This window comes from Phascolarctos cinereus, unplaced genomic scaffold, assembly GCF_003287225.1.
Source record: "Phascolarctos cinereus isolate Bilbo 61053 unplaced genomic scaffold, phaCin_HiC Scaffold_726;HRSCAF=1367, whole genome shotgun sequence".
Classification (NCBI taxonomy): Eukaryota; Metazoa; Chordata; class Mammalia; order Diprotodontia; family Phascolarctidae; genus Phascolarctos; species Phascolarctos cinereus.
The window spans coordinates 359,811,992-359,835,218 of record NW_027556098.1 but is presented as its reverse complement, the minus strand read 5'-3'; the positions used below and the strand labels follow the sequence as shown (position 1 = coordinate 359,835,218).

Here is a 23,227-nt window from a genome sequence, read left to right as displayed (position 1 = left end):
AGAGGCAGAGGAGAGGCAGTATGGAGTGAGGGGGAGAAGAGAGAAGGAAGAAGCCCCAAGCTAGAATTAAAAGGCAGATTTTCAAATGCAGCCTTATTTCCATTGTCCCTTCTTCAAAGGTCCCATCTTGTTCCAAAGGCCACGCTTTTCTTGGGGCTCTGACAAGTATTAGTAGAGAGCATTCCTTTTTATTCCCTTTCACATTTTAGCATGTTTCCTTTCCTAGACACATGGCCAAGACCTTAGCACAATTTCACCAGCAGTCATCTTTGAATCAATGTTCCAGAACTCAGATGATACTACAATCCAGGAAAACAAGCAGACAGGTTTGTTCCTTAACTGATCATGAGTTTGGTTAGGGGGGTGGATTGCATGCTTAGTGTTGGTTCTCTAAGGTGGGATCTGTTGGCTCACATGACCTCATCAACCCTTTTCAAAAAGCCAGGGATTTTTGAAATCCTCCTCCCTAGAGCTGTTATATGTGAAAGGTCCAGCTGGCTTCTTTTTTTTTTTAGGAAGAATGGGACTTGTCCAGGGCCCATCACACCCATCTTTGAGGAAGAGGCAGAGGCAGAGGCAGACTAGGGCCCCAGACATGTCAGTGTTACTGACCTGCACTCGGTTCTCTGAAGAGCCTTCTCTCCAGGGGCAGCAGGTCTGCTTATTGCTCCTGCTCCAGAGGGGCGGGCCGAGGGGTGTAAGCCCAGAATGTTCCTAAGCGGAGCTTCAGGACTTCAGATTTTTCTGTTCAGGCAGAGAGCCTCAAACTTCAGGGCCGAGGTTGCCAGAGGAGCTTGTGGCCCTGGCACCTTTTCCAGAGGTGAAAAGCAGAAGCCGCCTGTAGGCGAGGATGCTTCAAGGGGCTGCGACCGCCTCGGGTGCCCCAGTGATTGCTCTGTGTGTGTTGGGGCGGGGAGGGCCAGGCTTGGGAGACTCAGTGCATACATTCTTATTTCTTTTTCTTGCCAGCTGCCTTGATTGAAAGTTTTAATGGTGATACAGAGTCAGTCACCGCTGTTCCACCCTCCACGGGAGATTCAGCATCTTTATCTCTTCCACTTGTACTGCAGCCTGGCATCTCCGAGCCTTCTCAGTCTGCACTACCTGCCTCCACACCGCCTGCTCCTCCTCCTCTGACTGCTCCCTCCATAGGAACTAGTTCCCAGCCACCTGCATTTGGGACCCACCCTGCTATTTTACAGCCTCCAGAAGGGCCAGTTGGCCACAGCACACAGTTTGCTGCTAATCACCAAGAGTTTCTTCCGCACCGTCAGCCACCGCAGCCCCTTGTGTCAGGACTTTCTGTCGTTGCTGGGGCTCCTGCAGTAACAGCAGCACCACCAACTACCACTGAGGCCATGCCAGCTCTGGTTCAGACTCTGCCTCTGGGGGCCACCCCTGTTCTGACGAGCAATCCCACCATAACCATCACGCCAACTCCCAGCACGGCTATTCTGCAGTCCAGCATAGTGATGGGAGACCAGAATCTACAGTGGATACTCAATGGTGCAACTGGCCCCCCCCAAAGCCAAGAGCAAATTGTGAGTACCAGATACTGACTTATGTGAATGTGGAAGGATTTGTACTTGGAACAGTAGAATCCTTGAATCTTCATGGCAAGGAGACCTTCCAGAGCAGCTATGGAAGAAGCTCCTTGAGATCAGGGCTGCTTCCCTGTTTTGTTGTATTCTTAATGTCTAGCATGATGCCTGGCACTTAGAAGGTGCTTCAGTCAGTGTTCATTGATTGATTACTTGATCAGCTAGTCCAATCAAATTTTATAGATGAGACCTTTTGGAGAGCTTTCAGTTAACTTACACAAGTTCACAGGGGTAAATTAGTTTGCAGGTAGTAAGTATCAGAGCTGAGATTGGAACCCAGTCTGAATTTAGCGATCTTTGTACTGGGCTCCAATATCTTTCATTAGAGCCTTATTCAAGAACATTCATACTCAGTTTTTCTATGATAGGGGGATGTAAATTTCAGAGAACATTGGATTAGAAGGTTGTAAAGTTTAGCTCTAGTTATTTGAAGGAATCCCCTGCTTTTGGTTTATTCCCTTCACATAAACCTGAAAATAGCTCTCATGGAACATGTTTCCTCTCTGAGACAAAGCCAGGCTGCTGGAAAAGACTGATTCTTATACCTACTCCAAGGACCCAGGGGACAGCATCTGCCCAGGCCTTTCAGAACTATTCTGAAAGTGTTTTTACAAAATGTTCCTGCTGTAGAGGCTTGTTGAAGCCATCTAGTTCCATCCTTCCCTAAATCCATGTCCTTGATAAGTGGTCTTCCTACCCTGCTTGACCCTCACAGTGTTATTGGCAGGCTGATTGCCTACACAGTGAACATTCAGAAACACAGATGGGCATGGCCTCCACTTGGGGGGATTCTGATAGCTTGGTTTCTGGGTGGCAGGAGTTGGTGGGGGAAGGACTTGGTTCTTTGTATATCTACCCTGTTTTGGTCACCATAAATGTGATTTCATTTTTTTTTTCAGCAACAAGCTTCTAAGGTAGAGAAAGTGTTTTTTACCACTGCAGTACCTGTCGCTAGCAGTGCAGGTAAGTGTACTGCCTCTTTCCTCCCAGAGAAAGTAAACCCCTTAACATAAGTAGTTGACTTGTTGACTTAGTCAGCTTTGCAGCTTTATTATATTTCATTAGCATCACTCAACTCGGCATTCTATCCTGCTTGCTTATTAGAACTGAAATGCTCTTCTTTTTCCATTAGTAAAACTTGAAAAGTTCTGTGCTTGTGCCTTCAACCTGGTAATTTTGAGTTTTATGATAGGAGCAGGTTCTTTCTTTCTCAGAGACAGAAAGGTTGTAAATCTCAGTTTATTGTTGAGGAAAGGGCGAGTGTGCACTCCTTTGCTTCTCTTCTAGTTTCCCTGGGAATTAACCCCTTGGTCCTCAAGCTCCCTTTCCCATCAAGCCTAGCCGAGGATTGTACACACATCAGACTTTGGCCATAATTATCACCGTTCTTTCTTAAGTGATGGCCCATTTTGCTGTGTATGTTATGAGATGTTCTGTATCTGTCATTTGACCCTTACAGTAGCTGTGTAAGGTGAATGCTACACATGTCATTCCCTGAGGCTTAGAGAAGGGAGGGTCACATTAGAGTTAGGGATAGAGCTCGTAACTGTAACCTTAGTCTCCGGCCTTCCAGTCCAGTGCTCTTCTCACTTCCCCTGCTGCCTCCCATGTAGAAGACAGCGACCACACCTGCTTCCCTGACACTCAGCCTGTCCTTGTATGTGAGAGGCATTCGAGGGAGTAGTTAACCTTTTACTTACAGAGAAGGGTCTGTCTTACAGCATAGAGGCAGTTTCTTTACTTTACCTTACCTTTCCTTACCATACCTGATACCTATGAAATTATAGGTCAAAAAAAAATCGCCCCAAACAAGCAGTAGCAGCAAAGATACAACTAAAACCAGGTTTCCAAATCCAGCACCCGAGAGAGTTCTTAACCTGCTGAAGTTTGTGACAACGTCTTTTCAGAATGAGTTTATTATTTATTATTATAGTTTGTTTATTATTTAGTTACATTTTAGTTTATGGTCTATTGAAGTTTCTGGAGCCCATGCTCTCCTCCCATAGAGTGGCCACCATTCTTCCTCTTTGCTCTTTCCCAGGGAGCTCCGTGCAGCAGATTGGCCTCAGTGTTCCTGTGATCATCATCAAACAGGAAGAGGCCTGTCAGTGCCAGTGTGCATGCCGGGACTCTGCCAAGGACCGAGCTGCTGGCAGTGGCAGCGGCAGTGGCAGCGGCCAGAGGAAGGGCTGTTCCTCACCGCCTCCTCCAGAGCCCAGCCCTCGGGTTCCTGATGGCCCATCCCTCCATCTACCCCCCCAGACTTTTCCCTCTTCCACTCCATTGTCATCCTCCTCCACCTCCCCTTCTGGCAGCCGGAGCAGACAGGCAGAGAACCCTTCAGACTCTCAGACTGAGTCATTAAGTGCCATGGACGTATCCGAGTTCCTGTCCCTCCAGAGCCCGGACACCCCATCCAACCTGATTCCCATAGAAGCACTACTGCAGGGGGAGGAGGATATCAGCTTAACCAGCAGCTTTGCTAAATGAAGCGCCCGTGGCTCTCTCGCTTCTGAGAAGAAAGCCTAGCAGAGCTACAAAGAACAGATGGCCTCCCTCTGGGGGTCACAAGTTTGAAGGATGAAGAGGTTTGCTGTTGGGAAGTCATACTTCTCAGACATCATTTCTTTATTCTCATCCCAGGAATGTCCATTTTAAGGAACCGATCTTTGGAGAAAAAAACAACAACAAAAACAAAAAAAAACACAAAAAAAGCTAAGTTATAAATGAACTATTTTGGCTGCACTGTATGTCACTTTTGCTTATTGTCATGTGAACATGGAAATTAAGGTTACTCGTATGCATAAAAATTCTAAATTGAAAGGGGTGTGGTTTCCATCAATCTTAGATTGTTTATTACTTGTATTGGGGCATTTGGAGTTTGGGGAGTGTAGTCTCATTCCAGCTCTCAGGTGACTCTCTTTCCTGGGTAGATCTGAGACTAAGCCACAAACTGAAATGCAAGCCAGTGACCCCAAAGAGGGGAAAGAGTGGTAGTAGAGGAAGAAGCTGTGTGTGTTGGGCAGGACTTAAGTGTGGTTGGTGTATGGCAAGGAGCCTCAGGGAAGGCTGAGGCCAGTGGTTGCAGAAGATCCAGGGACCAGGAAAGCCTGATGTTTGGTGTGGGGCCCAGGGAGGGCACTGACTTGTGTTGGCTGGAAGACCAGCACTAGGATGTTGTGTGTGTTCAGGGTGGACATTAGCAAGGTGGTCATGGTTTCTTTATCTCCTTGGCTTTTCCAGGATCTCTCTTGGCTGTTGGGAGCTATAGGTTGTGGTGCCTTTCAGGAAGGGAAAAGATCCCTGTTTGTACCTTTGAGCTGACTTGCCATGTTTAGCCTAGAGTCTCTTTGTTGACTTTTATCCTCTCTTGGGCCACTTGACCTTTGCAGAGCAAAGGTGGGCCAACTTTGTCAGGATGTGGTGAGGGCTGAAGGAAGTCTTCAGATGGAGTGGAGTTGGCAAGGTAGGCTGCCCTAGTTGGGGTCCTGGTCCGGCGAATCGGCTGCTTCCTGTCTGGTTTTGCCCTGTATCCTTACTAATGCAAACGAGTATAATTTCTCTGTTGACATGTGCAACATAGCTTAGTAATTTGATATGAAAACTATGATCTTCTAACCTACTCAGGGTAAAGTAAAGCAAAATTTTAAAAAAAATCCCCCTTCCACCAAAAAGCCTGAAGTGTTGCAATAAGGTTTTTTTTCCTCCAATTTGGAATGTTTTGTTATGTTGCATTATATAAAAAAAGAAAAAAGGAAAAAAAATGTTTATCTTTATAGAATTTTATCCACTTCTTTCTGGCTATGGCTCCAAGTCATTTCATTTAAGAACAGTATCTCATAGTTTTTGTTGTTTTATGTCAAGGGGCTCTAGTGACTTAGTCATAAGAGTGGTGACATCTTTGCCCATAGAATTCAGAAATTTAGTTCCACCCAGTAAATAGGCTGGGCCTTCTGCCTCCTCTGTAGTCTTTTTCCTTCCTTCTTCCTATTTGGAAGGAATAGGATGTCCTATGAGCCAGAGTATACTGCAGACCCCATATATTTAGGCCAAGGACAACTAAGAGTTTACCTTCTTCCTTCTTCCAAGGGCTTGAATTCCTCATTGACCCCTAGCCACCAATGACCACAAAGATATATTTGCCTCTTTCGTTTCCCAAGCCAGCATTCAGGGACAGCCATGTAGGTGCCCAGGGCAGTCAGTTTGATCTCAGTTTGACTTCAGGTGTTCTCATCAGGATGTTCAGAAATCCTCTGCCTCTCCCCCTCTCCCTACCTCACCCCAGAAAAAGTTGTTACTGTCGTGAGGAAAAAGATAGGTTTTAATCAGGGCAAATAATTTGCCTTTCCAGGAGCAATGAAGCAAAGGCTGAAAGTAGTTGAAAAGGGGAGTAGATGAAGTCTTATCTCCCAGAACGGGGTGGGGGAGGACTTCCTGTTACTGCAATGCGGTACGTTCAGTGATATCACTTTGTGTATAGGAGTCTCCGTAACTTGATTGCAATAGAGAGGCTTCCTTGGAGGAGCTGAGCCTGTGCTGCCTCTGCAGCTGTCCATGCTGTTTTATTGACAGCTCAAAGACCCCCTCCCCGCTCACCCCCTCTCCACACACACCTTTTACAAACTGGGACCATCCTGCTCAGGTCTAGAGGGGTGGGGGAGGAGCCACAGAGTCCTGGGCTGCACCCTCCCACCCCATTCTGAATCTGGATTCAGGCCTGGACCCAGAAACATTGAAAACTGCTCTTTTGATAGTCACATCATTATTTTATAGATGGTTTTCTACGTGCCAACTCTTGTCTTTTTCAGAAATCTGCCTATGCTGCGCAGGGGACCACCAGAGCACAGGAGGAGGAGGATTGTAGAAAAGCCACAGAGTGTGGCTCAGATGAACAGGCTTTTCTTGTTGAACAAGTTCAGGTTCTGTCACTTGGTGATGACCTTAGGATTTGGTCAGGCAGATCATAGAAACCTCACAATCATTAAACAACAAGAAGTTGTCCAGCTTACAGTGATCAGAGTTCTTAAATCCATTCAGCTTTTGATAAATCAGGAATTCCCTTAAAATGGCAGTGATGATAAGCAAACTCGTAAGGCAGGGTCATTCACCTGAGAGGGCAGTCTTCTCTTCCAGTCTCTTCAAGTTCCTATGGATATAAAAGAAACTCCCTTCTTGTCTACATGAACTCTGGGCTGGGCATCCTCTCCAAGCTAGGCCCCTAACAAGGGTGGGGCACCTTGGACCCAGACAGGAGCAAGCTCAGGAGTTGCACTGGGACCAGAAAGACCCTTAGGTGGGAGTTGGGTTTCTTGAACTTGTGAGACTGGGGTCCCCACAGAGACTCAGAGGTGTTATAGACTTTAGAAGAAAAGGCTGCATCTGTAGATTGGAATTGATTTTGGGCCTCACGGCCTAGAAGGGTAATTGAGACATGCCTTATCTCGCTGCTTCTTTGGTGATTGCTTAATACCGTGGATTGGAGTTTATGGGCTGAGGTGGTTGGCAAGGAAAGTCAGCGTTGGCGGGCACCACCAAGCTGCCTTAAACTGTGTTCTCAAACTGGACTGTGCTCCAGATTTCAGTGACAACCAGAACTGCCGGTCCTCAGAGGTTGTGTGTATGTTTGTGTGTGTGTGTGTGTGTGTGTGTGTGTGTGATTGTGTGCATGCATGCAAGCTTGTGTGCTTGTGCCCATCCGTGAAGAGTCTCCTTCTGGAATAAGCAAAAAAGAGGGGGAGGGAATATGATGGGGAGAGGCCTCCTAGCTCCTCACTGTGGGGCTGACTGTGTGTGGCTTCACAGCCGCTTGCCTCTTGGGGAACCGCTGGGTTGGCCACGAGGGTTGGAATTATTTATTGAGTTCTGCCTTTTCCAGAAGGAGTTCATGGTACATAAGGAGGGAGACATGAAGTGTAGAATCCTCCAGGGGTCAGAGGACCCCAGGGAGGGAACCTCCGGGTGTACCTATGGCTTGGAGAGGGTCAGGATGAGGACCTACAGACTGGTTTGGAATAATGGAGGCCAAGGTTTCATTGGAGAGGCTTGGTACAATGCGGAATGTTTTCAGAGAGATGAGTTTGCAGAACCTCATACTGGTATATTAAAGAAATAATAAAAATGAAAAAGCACTTTAGGTTATGTTGTCCTTAACCCGATTGCTGCAATTTCTTTTGTATATATATTTTCCACAAAGTTTTATTTTTTTCTCTGAGAAGATGGAGGCGTAAAGAGAAAAGCACTTAGCTTGGTGCAATACTTGTAGTTTGGTAGATGTTGTCCCATGCAGACCTTGCCTTGGCCCAGGCTCGGTGTTGCTCGGTTCCACAACATGGTGCCCTGTCTGTAAGGAAACACTATTATGCATTCCTAGCAACTAACTACGAAATCTATGCAAACCCTCTCCCTGTTCCCTGGGCTGAAAGGGGGAGAGGGGCTCTCCTCGGAAGAGCTGCTCATCGCTTTTCCCTTGGCCTGTTTGGAGATCACTCCCCTACACAGACACAGCCTCTTTTCAGCTGCAGTTCATTGTCTTTCTCCTGCCCTGGAAGGGCAGTGAGAAAAGCCTAAAGGGAAGGGACAAGTTGGTCTTGGGGCAGAAACTTTGCACCTTCTAGACTTTGATATTGGCAATCAGGGCCATTGTCTTGTTATAAAGACTCCTACAGAGTCAGGGAATTCATTGGATTTTTGTAACTGCAGCAGCACTGTTAAATGTCTTACTGGACTTCCAATCACAAATATTTGTATTGAGGAAGAAGGAACCATTCCTGGCTCTGTGCTGTGTAGCTCTCCTCTTCCCTTCTCTTTGTCCACAGAAGGAAATTCCCTTGGTGCTTGTTGGCTCCAGTAGACTGAGCTGTAGTATTCGCCTCGGCCCTGTAAGCTGATTTATCCGAGGTGGAGGACAGCCCTTAATCCCTTGATTTCATCTTCTCATTGGAAAGTAGGTTCAGAGAGAAGTTTTAAAGTAAAATTCCAACCAAAACAGGGACTGTTTGCTGTAGAGCTAATATCCAAGTGACTTCTTAGACTATGGGCAACCTAGGGAGCTGACGCTTCCTCGTTTTGAGGAAGGGAGGGAGAGAGCAAAAGGAAATGATACCTATATTTCTGATTGGTTAAGTCTTCATTTGGAATGTTCCCTTTGACTTATTTGGAGGGAAATTTTTCCCAGTGTGATCCATAGTTTTTAAGGTGATGATTGTGGGCTGGGCTAATCCTAATTTTTGGTATTTTGTCTTACTGTATCTCCTGTTCTACAGTTGGATTCTGTCTGCACTGAAAATGCAAATTAAACTGGATATTGATGTCAGAATGTATGAAAGTCTAAGCTCTTGTTCTTGTCTCCAGATTTCTAAGCCTGACCTGTTGTGCTCCCAGCAGAGTCTGCTGGGCTTCTTCTACAAAGGGCCCTTTACACTCAATGTAACTTCTGCTGTTCTGTTACAAGAAACTTTTTCATACGACACTTTTCAGCAGAATCAGGCAGGGCTGGGGGCAGGAGGTGGGATGGTGTGGATGGTTTTTTGTTTTTGTTTTTCTCAATATCCTTGTTACTCCAACTGTGGTACAAAGTCACAGTCTTCTCTTGGCCTCTTTCCTTTCCTGTTCTTGTGCCTGCCGCTCTTTCTGCCTGACTCAGCCACCCACAACCAATGTTGTAGTGTTCTGGAGAAAGAGAGAATATTGTTACTGGGGAGTAGCAGGCTCCTTAGGGATGGAGTGGGCTGTGTGAAGACTCCTAGCTCCTGTTTGGGAGGAGGCCTTCTGCTGTGACTCCAGGCTAGATCATCCAACCAGGCACTGAGACTGTTGTTTTCACTTCTGCCACATTTATTATAGGCCCAAGCTTTTGGTAATGGTTTTTAAAATCCTGATTATGTAAACGTCTATATCAAAGGAACTTATTTAAATATGAAACATGGGAACAACTGACTTCCACTGAGCAATGTGAAGATGTTAGTTACAGGTTCAGTACTTCCAAAGGAAGAACCCTCCAAACCCAAAAAAAACCAAGTAAATATGAATTTGTATTTTTGAAGAATGTGAAATAATGGTGTTTGCTTAATTGCTCATTTTGTATAAAGTTAATATTGTACTTTACAAATCTGCTAAGAAGTGGAAATTTAACTTTTTGGAATTGAAAAAAGCAATATTAAATACTAATGAAATCCTAATTAAATGCTTATTTAAATTTGGTAGTGTCAGTGGCATTTTTTCACTTAAGTGATACTGTCCTCCAAATCCTGCAACCTTAGTCACACTGTTGGATGAAAGTTTATGGGCTTCTGACAAATAAACCTTGCCTTTTTCTGGGAGACACCAGTAGCACCCAGTCTACCACTCAAACCACAACAGAGCTGTTTCAGGTTAGAGGCCAAGTAACAGCTTGGGTCTGAAGTGCTCCCGACCTCTTAGACTCGGGGCTTGTACATTCAACACAAAACTGAGAATTCGGGGGCCCAAGAGAATGGGAACAGCTCCAGCTGCTGACAATGAGGGGGACTGGGGTAGTTGGGGGCGGTGGTGGTGAACACAAGGACTCAGATGTTGAAGGCAGTGGCTTGATCCCAAGTGATTAACTCACTGGAGGATGGGAAGAGAGGTAGAAACTCCACCTCATTCCAAGTCATGTATGATCATCAATTCAGGAGAGGGTGGGTTGAAACCAATCCCTCTGATTGTTTTTGTGAGGTTGTGTGCCCTCCATCACTTCACCATAACAGCTCCCTCAGTGGTCCAGAGCCACACTTTGGACCTTCAGATCAGTTTTATTCCTGGGCACCTAAGGCAGAAGTTGCAAAAGTGCCCCTGAGAAAATTTTCACCCCACCCTCCCTTCCTTTGGTAAGGCCTCTAGGAGGGCAGCCTCTGCCCCTTGCCTTTCCTGGATTCCAGATGGACAGTGGAGGTTGTGGGGGATGGTCAAGGGCAAAGAGGCTGGTGAGAGTATGGCTCTGAGGAGGGAGTACTAGAGATGAAAGGGTTAAAACCTAGATTATAGCCTTTGATCTGGGAAGCATGGCAGCTCTTAAGTGAGATTATTTTAGCCATAATTCTCCCCGACACACATCTGTACTATAACCATTACATCATCTTTTCCCCAAAATTCACCCATCTTCTGTTGAGGACATCACCATCTTTGTGGTCACTTCATTTCATCCCACTCATCCAGTCTCTCTCTGCCACATCTCATATCCATCCCCTTCTCTCACAGCTGCTTACTTGATTTCATGCCCCCTTCATTTCTCATGTGGATTCACCTCTTCCAGAAGCAGCCCTCCATGCTGCTGCTGCTACCAAATCGATTTTTGTAAAATTCAGGTCTGACTGTGTGCTCTAGTGGGCTCCTTACTGACACTGAGCAAATGTTTCATTTTCCTCCCATCCTTTTAAAATATATTTTTGTGTAAGTTTTTAAAAATATATAACTATTAGTATAAGGACACAGCAATACACTTTTTCAATCTATCCAGGTGGCTTTTTAAAATTAAAAATTTTCCATTTATCAAGTATTTTTTTACTTCTCCCATATACTCAAGCAAAACAAATGCCTATATTGGCCATGTCCAGAAAAACACATATATGCAATGGAAGGGACTTAGCATTTCTGTAGTGCCTACTGTGTGCCAGGCACTCTACAAATATCCCTTGACCTTCACTATAATCATGTGAGAGCGGTACTGTTATCCCCATTCTAGTTTGAGGAAATGGGCAGATGGAGGTTAAGTGACTTGCCCAGGTTAGAGAGCTGAGTGACTGAAGCTGCATTTAAATTCAGGTCTTTCTGACTCCAGGCCCTGCAATCTACGGGGCACCACCCATCTGCCTAATTAGTGTCCTTGTCCCAGTTCTTGCTGGAAAAAAATTTTGTAACGACAGGCTCACTCAGTCAAAAAAGTTTGGAGACCACACTGGTTTAGAATTGCCCATGAAACATAGCAACACGGGTCAATTCAACATGAATTTATTAAGTGCCCAGCACAGTTCAGAAGTAATAGGACCTTCAAAGAACTTAACAGTTGAATGAAGGAATACACATAAAAGGGAGATGAATTGGGGAGGGGGGTTGGTTGGAGGTCCTTCGGAGGGAGTTCACCACACAGCTAGGTGAAGAAAGAAGATAATGGCTTTCGGGGCCTCCTTCAGTGGGAGCTTTGGGAGGAACCACCCAGCTGAGAAGCGGCAGGGGTAGAGGGTGCTTCCAGTGTGAGAAGTCCAGGGGTGAAGAGGTTTCTTTGGCGTGGGGAAGAGCTGGTACAGCCTGGAGAACCTCTTCTGCCCGCTATAGCAAGGCTGCCTGGGCCTGTGCAGCTGAGGGATGGGTCTGTACCCATACAGCCCCTAGACAACAAGGTTCCAGGGCCATCCTGGGTGCAGCAGAGAACTGTGGCCCCAAGAATATAAAGCTGCGGTTGTTCAATCACAGTCGGGCTGGTGGATGTGAATTTTGTCAGTTGTTCGGCACCTTTTGCTGTAGGCAAGTGTCTCATTGGCCTTACCCTGGATACACCTTGGCACGGGCCTTTCACAGAGGTATAGACAGAATCCAGAGTAAGCACAGTAGATGTCACTGGGCAAGTCAACTAACCTCTGTTTGCCTCAGTTTCCTCAACTGTAAAATGGGGATAGTTAATAGCATCTATCACCCAGGGTTGTTGTGAGGATGAAATGAGATAATATTAATAAAGTGCTTAGCACAGTGCCTGGCATACAGTGGGTGCTTAATAGATGCTTGTCCTTCGCTTGGAGCCAAGTGACCTGTCCAAGCTTCAAGGCCTTCTAACCCACCTCCAGCCCCAAAGCCCAGCCCCTTTTTTGCCAGCCCCTCCTTGCCCCGCCCCTGTGGATCTCTGATTCCTGGAGGCGCGCTGCCCCTTTAAGGCGGCGCAGGAGGGGTCTGCGGGGGCTCACGTCACTTCCTCCCGGAAGTTCCCATTCGCCGATGGTCCGGACGCCTCCGCCTGCCGTGCTGGCGGCCGTGGAAGCCGCAGCTATGGGGTTGGGAGATGGGGCTCTGGCCTCCAGAGTCGGTTGTCTCCTACCCTCCCTACCTGGGGCCCGGCTCTTGCAGCTGCCTCGGTGTGTCGCCGACTCTCGTGCCGGTCGGGCCGCGGGCTCCAAGCAAGACTTGGAAGGTGAGGAAGGCGGCGAGGGGCGGAGCTGTGGCGGGGAATACGCTGCCGGTGAGAGTCTGGCCGCTGGGGGGCGCTTGCGCTGCCCGAGCTGGGAGGGGGGGGCGGATTAGGGGGACGGTGTCCGAGCTGCCTTGGAGCGCGGGGGCCCCTGGGCGGCGCATGCTTTCTTTGAGCTGAGGCGGTGGGTACGATGATCTTTTTCCGGGGGGGGGCCGGGACGCATGCGCCGCCCGTGGTGGGCGGGGCAGCTCCAGAGACTCCTCTCCCACGCCCTCTGCGCTTGCTTTTCCAGGCTGGTCCGAAGCTCTGTCGGCTGCCGTGACCTCGCTCCGCGCAGGCGGGCTGGTCGCCGTCCCCACGGACACGCTGTACGGCGTGGCCTGCTCGGCCTCCTGCTCCGCGGCCCTCGGCGCGGTGTACAGCCTCAAGGGCCGCTGCCAGACCAAGCCGCTGGCCGTGTGCCTGGGCCGCGTGGCGGACATCTACAGGTGAGGCTGGGACCCCGAGCACCGGGGGCCAGGGTCCGTGCGGGGAGCCCACGGGTGGAAGGGGCGGGGCCGGGTCTTGGAAACTGCTTAAAAATGGAGCTGCCCCAGGAGTCCTCCAGAGCAATGTGGAGGCCCACCTGAAAGGGGAGCTGTGGAAATGGTTACTGTTCAGGAGCCTGCGGGGAGTTCAGATGCAGCCTCTGAGTGACCCTCAGGCGAATCGTTTAACCTGTTTGCCTCAGTTTCTTCAGCTGTAAAATAGAACAGGCTGATTGTTTAGATGAAATATTTGTAAAGCACTTTGCAAACCTTAAAACTATATAAATGGTAGCTTATCGTTATCATTGTTGTTCGTGAACATAAACTGCCAGCTGCACAAAGACTGGTCAGACCTTTTACAGCTAGGAATCTATGTATGCAAAAATGCTTTGGGAGTGAGAAAATTAGATTCATTTCATCAGACCTTTATCGTGATATATCCCTGCTGTGTTGTACGTTAAACAGTAAGATAATGTTTCTGTACTCAAAAGGCTTATAGTCCTGACACCTCAAAAATATGTAATTCTGGACAGAGTTTGATCGGCTTAGGGGAGTGTTACAGACGAAGTGTGCTAGAGATTCAGAGAAGGGAACGATCAGTTTTAGAAAAGGGTATTGTGGAAGACGATACTGCAGCGATTTATTTTTTCCAGTTTAACTGCTTCCCTTGCCTCCAGCTTTACTGATTTAGGGATAGGGATTCAACCTGTGGTTTCACTGGTAGAGGGCACTTCAGATAAGGACACTTTTACCGTTACAGGTTGGCACCTTTTCTGAACTTGTAATCTTAGAGTGCCCTTGAGCCATAAGAAGCTAAATAACTTGGTCGGGGTCATAGCCATTTTGTGTCAGAGCCTGGGTTTGAATACAAGTTGCCCTGCTTTTTGAGGCTGGCTCTATAGCCACTGCACTCCTGCCTTCACATGATTGGGCATCCGACATCCCAGACGCATTTAATTTATGCAAAAACTTTTTGCTATTTGAAATGGATAGTTTTATGGGTGAATGATTAAAGCATTAATTAAGTGCTTACTATGTGCAAAACACAGTGCTAAATGCTGGAGTACAAATAGAAAAGTAAGATAGCTCCTGCTCTCAGTGAGTTCACAATCTAATGGGGGAGCCCACATATCTGGAAGATTCAGCTTCAAGTCACATGGAAAGCTCCCATGGTTCTTAGGGTGCGGCAGAGATGGTAGCACTGTCTTCTCACTTTCCACTGGCGAAATCATCGGGTTTTGACACTGGACTATGTGACAGTGCCAAGGATTTTGGTAGCAAGGACTTTCCAGGTCTTGAGTACATATGGCTGGAGCATCCATAGGAGCAGTTACAAGGCAGCTTCACCCTAGGGCTTGCTTCCTGGGCTGACGGTACGGGCTGACAGCATAATTGTTCCCCAGGCTCTTGGTTGGGTTCAGGGTCTTGAACTGTCTCCATCTGGAGGAAATGCTGATCAGGGTGGTGGTGGTTTGACTTGGCTGCAGCATGCTGCTTTCTGTCTCCACCTCGGTCATGATGCCTTAGCTAGTCTGCCTTGCTTGCCCTATGAATGGTAGTTGGTTGGCAGTTGGTAGAGATAGTTAGCCTTGTCTCCACAGGATTTGCTTCTCCTGGGCTAAAAATAGAGCTGGTGGTTTGAGGGTGTTGCTGCCACTCCCGGGCCTCCTGTGCTTATTGTCTGCTTCTAAGTGGCAGTTGGTCAACCATTGTTGCTGTGGTGATGAGGAGGGTAGGTGTCTTCTATACAGAATTTCTTGCCTCAATGGTGGCTGGAGGCAGGTCTGGTGGTTGGGGGACGCTATTCTCATGGCTCTTGGAGTTCTAGGTCCTGGGCCAGGTATGTCAGTGTCTGAAGGGATACTGTGATCAGAGTGGTGGCGGTGGCCTAATCTGCCTGGCACATTCTGCCTCATCTCGCCCTTGGGATGTCTTGATGCTCTGTCTAGGTTGGCTTGCTTGCCCTGTGAGTGGGCATTGGCTGGCAGTTGGGATGATGGATGACCCCTTTACGGAAGTTGCTTCCCCAGCAATGGCTGTGGGGGCCGAATATAATGATAATTGTAGTTTAGTTAAGTGAACCTAGCATAGTTGTACATGGTGTTTCCTTCTTTTTTTTGTGACAAAAACTTCATATTAGGGTTGAGTATCTGTTTGGAACTTATTGTGGTATTAGACAGTGAAAGGCTGAAATAAAGAGCATTCTTAGAACATTTGAAAAATAGACTAAGTCCACCTTCAGTATGTTTAACATTGACTAACATTTGGTCCCCAGAAAAAATACTTTATAAAGAAAATGAAGATTTTAACTGTACTTTGAAGGATAGATAGGTTTTCAACAGTAGAGAGGATACTCCCGACATAAGCAGTGGCATGAGTAAAAGGTACAGAGCTGGGGGAGAGGGTAGGCCATGTGTGGCACCAGGTTATAAAGGGCCTGAAGTGACAGGCTAAGGGCTGGACTACGAGGCAGCTCAGACCCTAAAGGTTGGGGGCCAGAGAGGGATGTCATTAGGAAGAGGAAGCGTGGCCACAGTTAGCCCTCATGTGATATAGGGATGTGTGGTGGTAATCATGGGCTGACCTGCAGTAAGTGCTCCTCAGACACTGAACTTGGCTTTTTTTCTTACCCAGGTATTGCCAGGTGAGGGTCCCCCGAGAGGTCCTGGAGGACCTGCTGCCTGGTCCTGTGACCCTGGTGATGGAACGTTCAGGAGAGCTCAACAAGGACCTAAATCCTTTCACACCAGTGAGTGCAAGACTGAAAAGTGTAATCTGTGGAAGGGACTCAAGTCATCTCATTCAGACCAGCTCTATACTCGCCCCATTTTACAGATAGGGAACCTGAGGACCACAGTGAATTTGTAGCAGAGCTGGGAGTAGAACACAGACACTCGGGGCTTGTGCTCTTTCCGCTGCTCTCTGCTGCCTCATTTTCCTTCTGCTTAATTTCCTTAATGGCTTGGGATCTGACAGTTGCTTTCAGTAGGTTCTTGGGCTTTTCCCAGCTTTAAGCTTCTTGACTGAAGCTTTTCTCTTTGCTGTATAGCTTGTAGGTGTTCGGATACCTGATCATGCCTTCATGAAAGATTTGGCTCAGATGTTCTCAGGACCCCTCGCCCTCACCAGTGCCAACCTAAGCTCACAGCCAAGTTCACTGAATGTTAAGGTAAGTCTTGTCACTATGTGCTCCGTCCTCTCCGCTCCCCCTGCACTATCTGTGATTTCACCAGAGGCTACAGGTGTATCAGCCTTGAGAGAGCTCTGGGCTGAGGTGATTAGGTCCTCTTCCCCTGGCCTTGTGACTACAGGAAAAGTCACTGCTTTTTCTTTTTTATTAGAATCATAGATCTAGAGCTGGAAGGATATCTAGTCCAATCCTCCAGTTTTATTGATGGGGAAAAAAAAAAACAACAACCCAGGTCTAGAGATGTTAAATGAGTTCTCCAAGGTCATATAGGTAGTGAAGGACAAGGCTGGGATTTGAATTCAAGTCCTGTAACTCCAAGTTCAGCTTTCTTTCCATTTTACCTTGAAGCTTCTGTGAATATTCCATGTTGAGTGGGAAAGAAGCCGTGACCTGTCTTTCCTAAGAGACAGAGCCACAAGAACACACCTGTGGATGACTCCTCCCCCTTCCAGGCCCCCCCAATAAATTTAAATGAAAAACATTAAAAGGTTCCTAGCTTGAAAACCCAAATACAGTGACACCTCTGATAGCTTATACAACCCTCTGTATCCAAAGCTCACTCCCCCTCTATGAAGAAGAGGGAAATAGGCTCAATCATCTGTCCTCTGAAGGAAGATTGGTCACCCAATTTGATCTTTTTCTGCAAGTTTTTTTAATGTTAATTTTCATCTACATTATTGTGGTCATTGTGTGTTCTGATGTGGCTGTCTTCACTTCTACAAGTATTCTCATATGTTTTCTGTTTCTTGTAATCATGATTTCTTATGGCACAATAATATACCTTACATTCACATGCCACATTTGTTTAGCTAGTCCCCAATAGCAGGATACAGGACTAAATAGTTTCAAAGATTATTCCTTTATAATACTGGTAATATTGCAAAGGTATCTCAGACTGTGCTTATCTATGCTATAAGACTGATTTTCACAGTAGTTTGATGAAAGAAGAGACACAATTAAATTCAGTGTTTGTTTTAGAAGTTCCTGAAGGGGGTCTTGTTTTGGCATTGAAACGGGTGGCTCACTTTGGGGGGAGTGGTCTAAGGGCTTGCTTCTCTTTCCTGTCCGGGTTTGAGATCTGGTCATCCCATGTCCCCTTCATTCCTACTTTTCCCCCTTTGGTTTCTCTTGAGGTTCTAGACCCTTTCTTCCTCCTGATAAATTTTGTCCAGTTCTAGAAAGTATCCTTAGCAGTTTTTTTAAACATTTGACAAAGGAGGTTTACTTTGTTCTAACACAGCAACACTAGGCAACAAGTATATAGCAGCACTTCATTTCTAGAAGGAGCTCTCCCTCATTTTTTATCTGGTCATTAAGTCATCAGGTTATGAGGTCTCTTTTGGCACCCACAGTCTGAAAGGTGCACAGAGACTATATGAGGCTGAGATTTTTAAGTCCCTCCTTAGAAATTTAATGTAGCACTGAATCTGTAAATTTAGGCCGAATAGTTATTTGCACTATGTTGTAATATCTTGTAATCTCATTGTCGCCCCGCAACCAGATAGTACACCGAACGGAGAGGCGTGAAATAAGACATGTAGTGGGACCAGGCGGAGCAGAAAACTGACTCAGTTTATTTTTCTGAGGGTACAGGATATATAGAGAAAATCCATCCTAACTTCAGAGTTCCTCCCTGTGAGACACTCCCCGAAACATCTGCTAAGGATGTGATAACATACATTTCCTCCTTATCAGAGTTCCTACATAGAGTTGTAAATTCCAAGGCTTTTTCCTGGCGCCTGTATAGAGGAGTGGATATGTAAATCTAAGGTTCAAAGAGTGAGAAGGAATGTCTCAGGAACCTCCTAACAAGGAGAGATTGGAGAGCTGTGCCTCTTAATCATTGAGTCCTTTTGGGTAAAAGCCTGGGCAGAGGTCAAACTCTGCCCTGGATCTTAAACCCATATCAGACTCTTAAGATCGGCCCTCTACATCTCATCAGTCTGGTACCCTTTATGGCGTTTGTACTCATTAGGGGTATAAGGTACAGAATTCACCTGGCTGGGGAACCCGGTACTTTCCCCATAACAGTGGGGTAGTCTTTTGATACTAAATAAAGAGGCCAAGTATCTCCAGATTGACTATAGGTCATAGTTTAATCAGTCATTATGAAAACATACAAACGGGGGGGGGGGGGATCTTCAATCTGGGATGGCAGCCAGACTGTTCAGTGGATCCCTGCTAAAGAACCCCAAAAATCCCTGTGGTGATTAGAGAAACTAGACAAAGAGAGGAGGAGCTGGAGAGTCCATAACTACTGATTGGTGGGTATCTTTGGTTTTCTGCTCAGTAATGAGCTCGGGTGTTAAGCCAGTGTTATACCCAAACACAAGTTTGTGTACTGGTCATGTACTGGTCATATATGGGTCACAGTATTCTTGTGCCTTTCATAGGTCATAGTATCTAAGTTTGGCTCAGTACTAGAATATGATTTGGTATCTAAATTAAGATTTGTTAATAGGTCACCATGTTCAGGTTTTCACCTTTCACGGAGTTTAAGTTTTTATGGCTTTTCCCCAGTCAGGACCCCACAAGGGGCTAAGCCTTCTCCCTTTCACCCCGAAGATGGGGAAAGAGGAGAGGAGGACTCATTGGAATGATTCTGGTTTTATACTAATTTGGGTTGCTGCTATTGAGGGCTGAACCATTTTAGCAAGATATTATCATGTTAGTAAGCATCTTTGCACAGCGGCTTCAGGATATGGCCTAAACAGCTGGACATCTCCCTGAGTATCACAGAGTTGTAGTAACCAAACCCTTTAAGTGTTTGGCACTTTGGAGTGAGATAACTTTGGTTGTGCTCTGTGTCATCAGAAGGTGTGTACAGCGCAGTATCATGGTAGAGAACTCTGGTGAGCATTCACCCTAACCTCATCTGTGCTATCTTTAGGAGTTCCAGGATCTCTGGCCTCACTTGTCATTAGTCATTGATGGAGGACCAATTGGAGATGTAAAAAGTCCTGAATGTCGACTTGGCTCCACTGTGGTAGACTTATCAGTGCCTGGAAAGTACAAAATTATCCGACCGGGCTGGTAAGTATGTTCTCTCAGGGTGGGAAGAAAAGGGATGGGCTTTTTGGTTTTTTCTGCCCCCTGGTGAAAGAGAAGGGTGAAACTTATGACTTAGGAAATTCTGGTTGTGAAAAAGTCTGCAGGTGTAAAACAGACTTTGTCCTTTGTTGCTTCCTCTAGTGCACTGACACAGACTGCAGCCATCCTCCAGAAGAAGTACGGCTTGGTCCCCTCAGAAGAGCCCTGCTCCTGAAAAGGGAGAAGATTACAAGGACTGGAGCTAGGCACTGTGTGTCTGTTAATTGGTGTGACCTTGTTTAATGAGGTCATTGGGGCCACTTCTACAGACTTAACCTCTTTAAGTCTTGGAGATCCCGAGGAAACCTTAGACTCTGCTTGTTTGAACTTACATAAACTGACTCTTTCCAATGATTTGATGGAAAAAGAGATGTGATTACATTCAGTGTTCGTTTTACAAGTTCCTGAGGATGGCCTTGTTCTGACATTGGAATAAGTGGTTTACTTTTGGGAAAGTAGTCTAAGCACTTGCTTGTCTTTCCTCCAAAGGTTTGAGATCTGGAGAGATCTCCTATGTGGGTCCCTGACTGGTAGCAAGGGCCAGAAGCTTGTGACTGTTAATATTATTACCAGGTGACCAAAGTCTTGGGGTTTTTTTTGCTACTGGTGTTGGAACTAGGAGGAAATAAAATCTCAAAGGGCGTCAGTTATGCTCTATATTACTTCTTGGGGCAGTGTCTGTTTCCGTGAGATAATATTTATAAAGTGCTTAGTGAAGTGCCTGGCTTATAGTAGGTGCTATATTCTCTTCCCTGCCCCCTCCTCTTCTTATCTGCAGAGAACAATGGTACTGTAAACACCAAGGAATACGTAGTGAGATAAGATGGTGGAGTAAAATCTTACTTTTTTGGTTAATCAGAAATGAAGTCTGAGATGTAATCAGTAATGAGGTTTAGACTTTTAAAAAATCAGGGTGGTAGTTGTCGACCTCTTCTGAAGTCATGGTGTAATTGTTCTCTTGGGCTCCTGAACTAATTTTTATTAGGGAGAGGAATCTGGGAATGTCAGTCTGGAACGGCTTTGATTATGGGCTCAGTGAATGATTGGGTCTCTAGCTTTTGAGGTGTAGCCTAACCATTACTTTCAACCATCGTTTATGAAGTACTTACTGTGTGCCAGGCACTGGTAGGTACTGGAGATTCCCAGGAAAACTCAAAAAGAAACAATCTGTTTCCTCAAGGAACTTCTGTTGGGAGATTTGCAATGTGTAGGGAGATAAAAAGTAAAATCTTGAAAGCAATTTCAAGAAAGAAGGAACTCTAATATGGGGGTGGGGGTTGTGAAGGGCCTAGGGCAGGAAGTGCCATTAGCACTAGACTAGCCTTAATGGAAGGAGGGAGCACTTTTAAGAGGTCGGAAGTAGAGAATGGAGTTCATTACAAGTGTGGGGAAAGGCCTATGGAAAGACCCAGGCAGAACACAGACTATTATGGACTGGACAGATTCAGGTGTGCATGGAAAAGAAGTAAAAGAGAATGATACAAAATGAGACTGAAAATTTGTGTAGGAACTAGGTCATACTGGACTTTAAAGGCCAACCTGAAGAGTCTAGATTTGATCATAGAGACAATAGGGAGCCACAGAAAGATTTTTTAAGTAGGGGAGTTGATAGTCAGATCTGTTTTAGGAATATCCATTTGGGAGGTGTGTGGAGGATGGATGGAGATAAGGTTGGGAGACTAGTAGCAGGGACACCAGTTGTAAGGCTATCGTAATATTCTGGATGATATAGCAGGAGGATCTGAACCAGGGCAAATAGAGACACAGGATTGAATGAGTTCAGTGTTAGGGAGTTAGGTTTGACAAGGCTAACCAACTGATTGGCTGTGAGGATTGAGGTAAGAATGGCAGGTTGGAAAAACTCTTTCTGGCACTTAAAGCCCATCATAACCTGGTTTCTTCTCGGTTTTTTTAGTTGTCTTACACATTAATCTTTCCACATACTCTGCAGTCCAGTGACAGCTCTCCTCCTTTCTGTTCCTCAGCAACACTCCATCTCGGGACTTGTGAATTTTCACTGGCTGTTTTCCCATGACTGGAATTCACTCCCTCTTCACCCCTACCTGGTGGCTTCCTGCGAGTCTCAGCTGAAACCCCACCTTCTACAAGAGGTCTTTCCTAGTTCCTCTTAATCCTAGTGCCTTCCTCCTGAGGTTACCTTCAAGGTGTCCTATATGTCTCATTTGTGCATGCCTCCTCCATTAGATTGTGAGTTCCTTAAGAACAGGAACTATATTTTTGTTTGTTTTTTCCTTTGGTATCCTCAGTGGTTAGCCACAGTATCTGGCACATAAGTGCTTAATAAATGCTTGTTGATTGACTCGATGCTGTCCTGACGGCCATGGTGGTGGGGATTGCAGGAAGGATGGGTTTGGGGGGGGGATGAGCTTGATATGGATCATGTTGCATTTAAGATTCCAGTGGCACTAAAGGTACAGGTGTCCTCAGGCATTTGATCATTGATAGTTCAGGAGAGATTAGGACTGAATAGTTAGATTTGGGAATTTTGTTTGCTGGGGATGAGAGGTCATGAAAAGATTTCTTTTTTTTTAGAGTAGAAGAGCACTGTTGAAATGTTTTAGATGTTAAGGGAAGGAACTATGGATAAGGAGAGATTGATGATGAGAGCAAGAGGGAGGGAGTGCTCCAATGGGCGAGCTCCTGGAGAAGATTTAGGGAGGGGTGGGATTGAGAGGAAAAGAAGGGCCACTTCTAGAGTCTAGAGGAAAGGACAGAAGGAGAAATTATGTTGATTGTTTTCCAGGTGTGAAATAGGAGAGAGGGAGCTCAACAGATGGCTTTGATTTTTCTCTGTAAAGTAGGGGGCCTGGCCGGACATAAGGAGTGTTATGGGCTGCAAAAGCAGTTGCCACTGGAGAAGCCAAGAGCAAAATTAGGAAAGAATGATTGCCACCTGATTTGTCACAGGGGAATAGATTTTTTGACCACAGCAACTCCATGTCGCCCTGGGTATGAATATCACAGCCATATTGACGATGATTGGAAGCCTGAAGTATTTTCAGTTGGATGCCAGTTGTGCTCTAATAGAGTTCAGTAGAAAGAATGGTGGACATTTGGGGGATGCCTGAGTTCTTGTCTTTCCTCTGGTACTTGATCCTTCCTCAGTTATGGAACCACAGTTTCCTCATGAGTGAGATGGAAACACTAGTTTATCTAAAGTACTTCCTACAAAGTTGTGAGATTCAAACAACGTAAGGAATGCAAAATGTTTGCGTGTCTTGAAGAGCTACATAAATGTCAGTTACTACAATACCTGTCACTAAGTCAACCAAGGTTGCCAGGTAGGCCTCTTGGCAGCCTACTTTAATGAAAATCCTCCTAGATAATGGTGTGGTTTACTTGTAACTTATAGGAGTATTGAGTATTCCACTTTCCTGACTCCTGCATCCTCGTCTCCTGTGCGCCTCTACCAAAGGGCGGAATGGAGAGTACTACAAAGCGAATGTTTTTGAAACGTCACTAGGTTAAATGCTTCAGCTCAGCCTGTCCCCAGATTTATTACAAATTCAGAATGAGATATAGTAGTAAAAAGGCTTGGAGGGAGGAAAGAAAGGGGAAAGGAATTAGCATTTATAGAGTGCCTACTATGTGCCAGGCACTGTGCTAAGTGGTTTTTACAAATACCTCATTTGTTCCTCATACCCACCTGTCTAGGTAGCCG

General features: G+C 46.0%; 2 protein-coding genes across 4 annotated transcripts in view; both read left to right on the top strand.

Moving 5' to 3' along the window:
- The window catches only part of MTF1 (metal regulatory transcription factor 1), a 32,237-nt gene extending 22,442 nt beyond the window's left edge, over nt 1-9,795 (top strand). The window contains exons 8-11 of the mRNA XM_020983621.2: nt 227-326; nt 970-1,541; nt 2,501-2,564; nt 3,643-9,795. Of these exons, the coding sequence (XP_020839280.1) occupies nt 227-326; nt 970-1,541; nt 2,501-2,564; nt 3,643-4,091 (1,185 nt within the window). The 3' untranslated portion in view covers nt 4,092-9,795. The remainder of the gene's footprint in view (nt 1-226; nt 327-969; nt 1,542-2,500; nt 2,565-3,642) is intronic.
- A 2,724-nt stretch (nt 9,796-12,519) lies between these two features.
- YRDC (yrdC N6-threonylcarbamoyltransferase domain containing) lies at nt 12,520-21,865 on the top strand. Of its 3 annotated transcripts, XM_078145460.1 has the most exons (7): nt 12,520-12,738; nt 13,031-13,226; nt 15,900-16,014; nt 16,315-16,434; nt 19,346-19,488; nt 19,648-19,756; nt 21,531-21,865. In XM_078145460.1, exons 1-6 carry the CDS (start codon nt 12,546-12,548, stop codon nt 19,718-19,720), a joined length of 840 nt encoding a protein of 279 aa, XP_078001586.1. In that variant the 5' UTR covers nt 12,520-12,545; the 3' UTR covers nt 19,721-19,756; nt 21,531-21,865. The 3 variants fall into 3 exon arrangements, with proteins under 3 accessions (XP_078001586.1, XP_078001587.1, XP_020839282.1); XM_078145461.1 differs by lacking the exon at nt 19,648-19,756; XM_020983623.2 differs by having other exon boundaries at nt 19,648-21,865.
- The last annotated feature ends 1,362 nt before the right edge of the window (nt 21,866-23,227 follow it).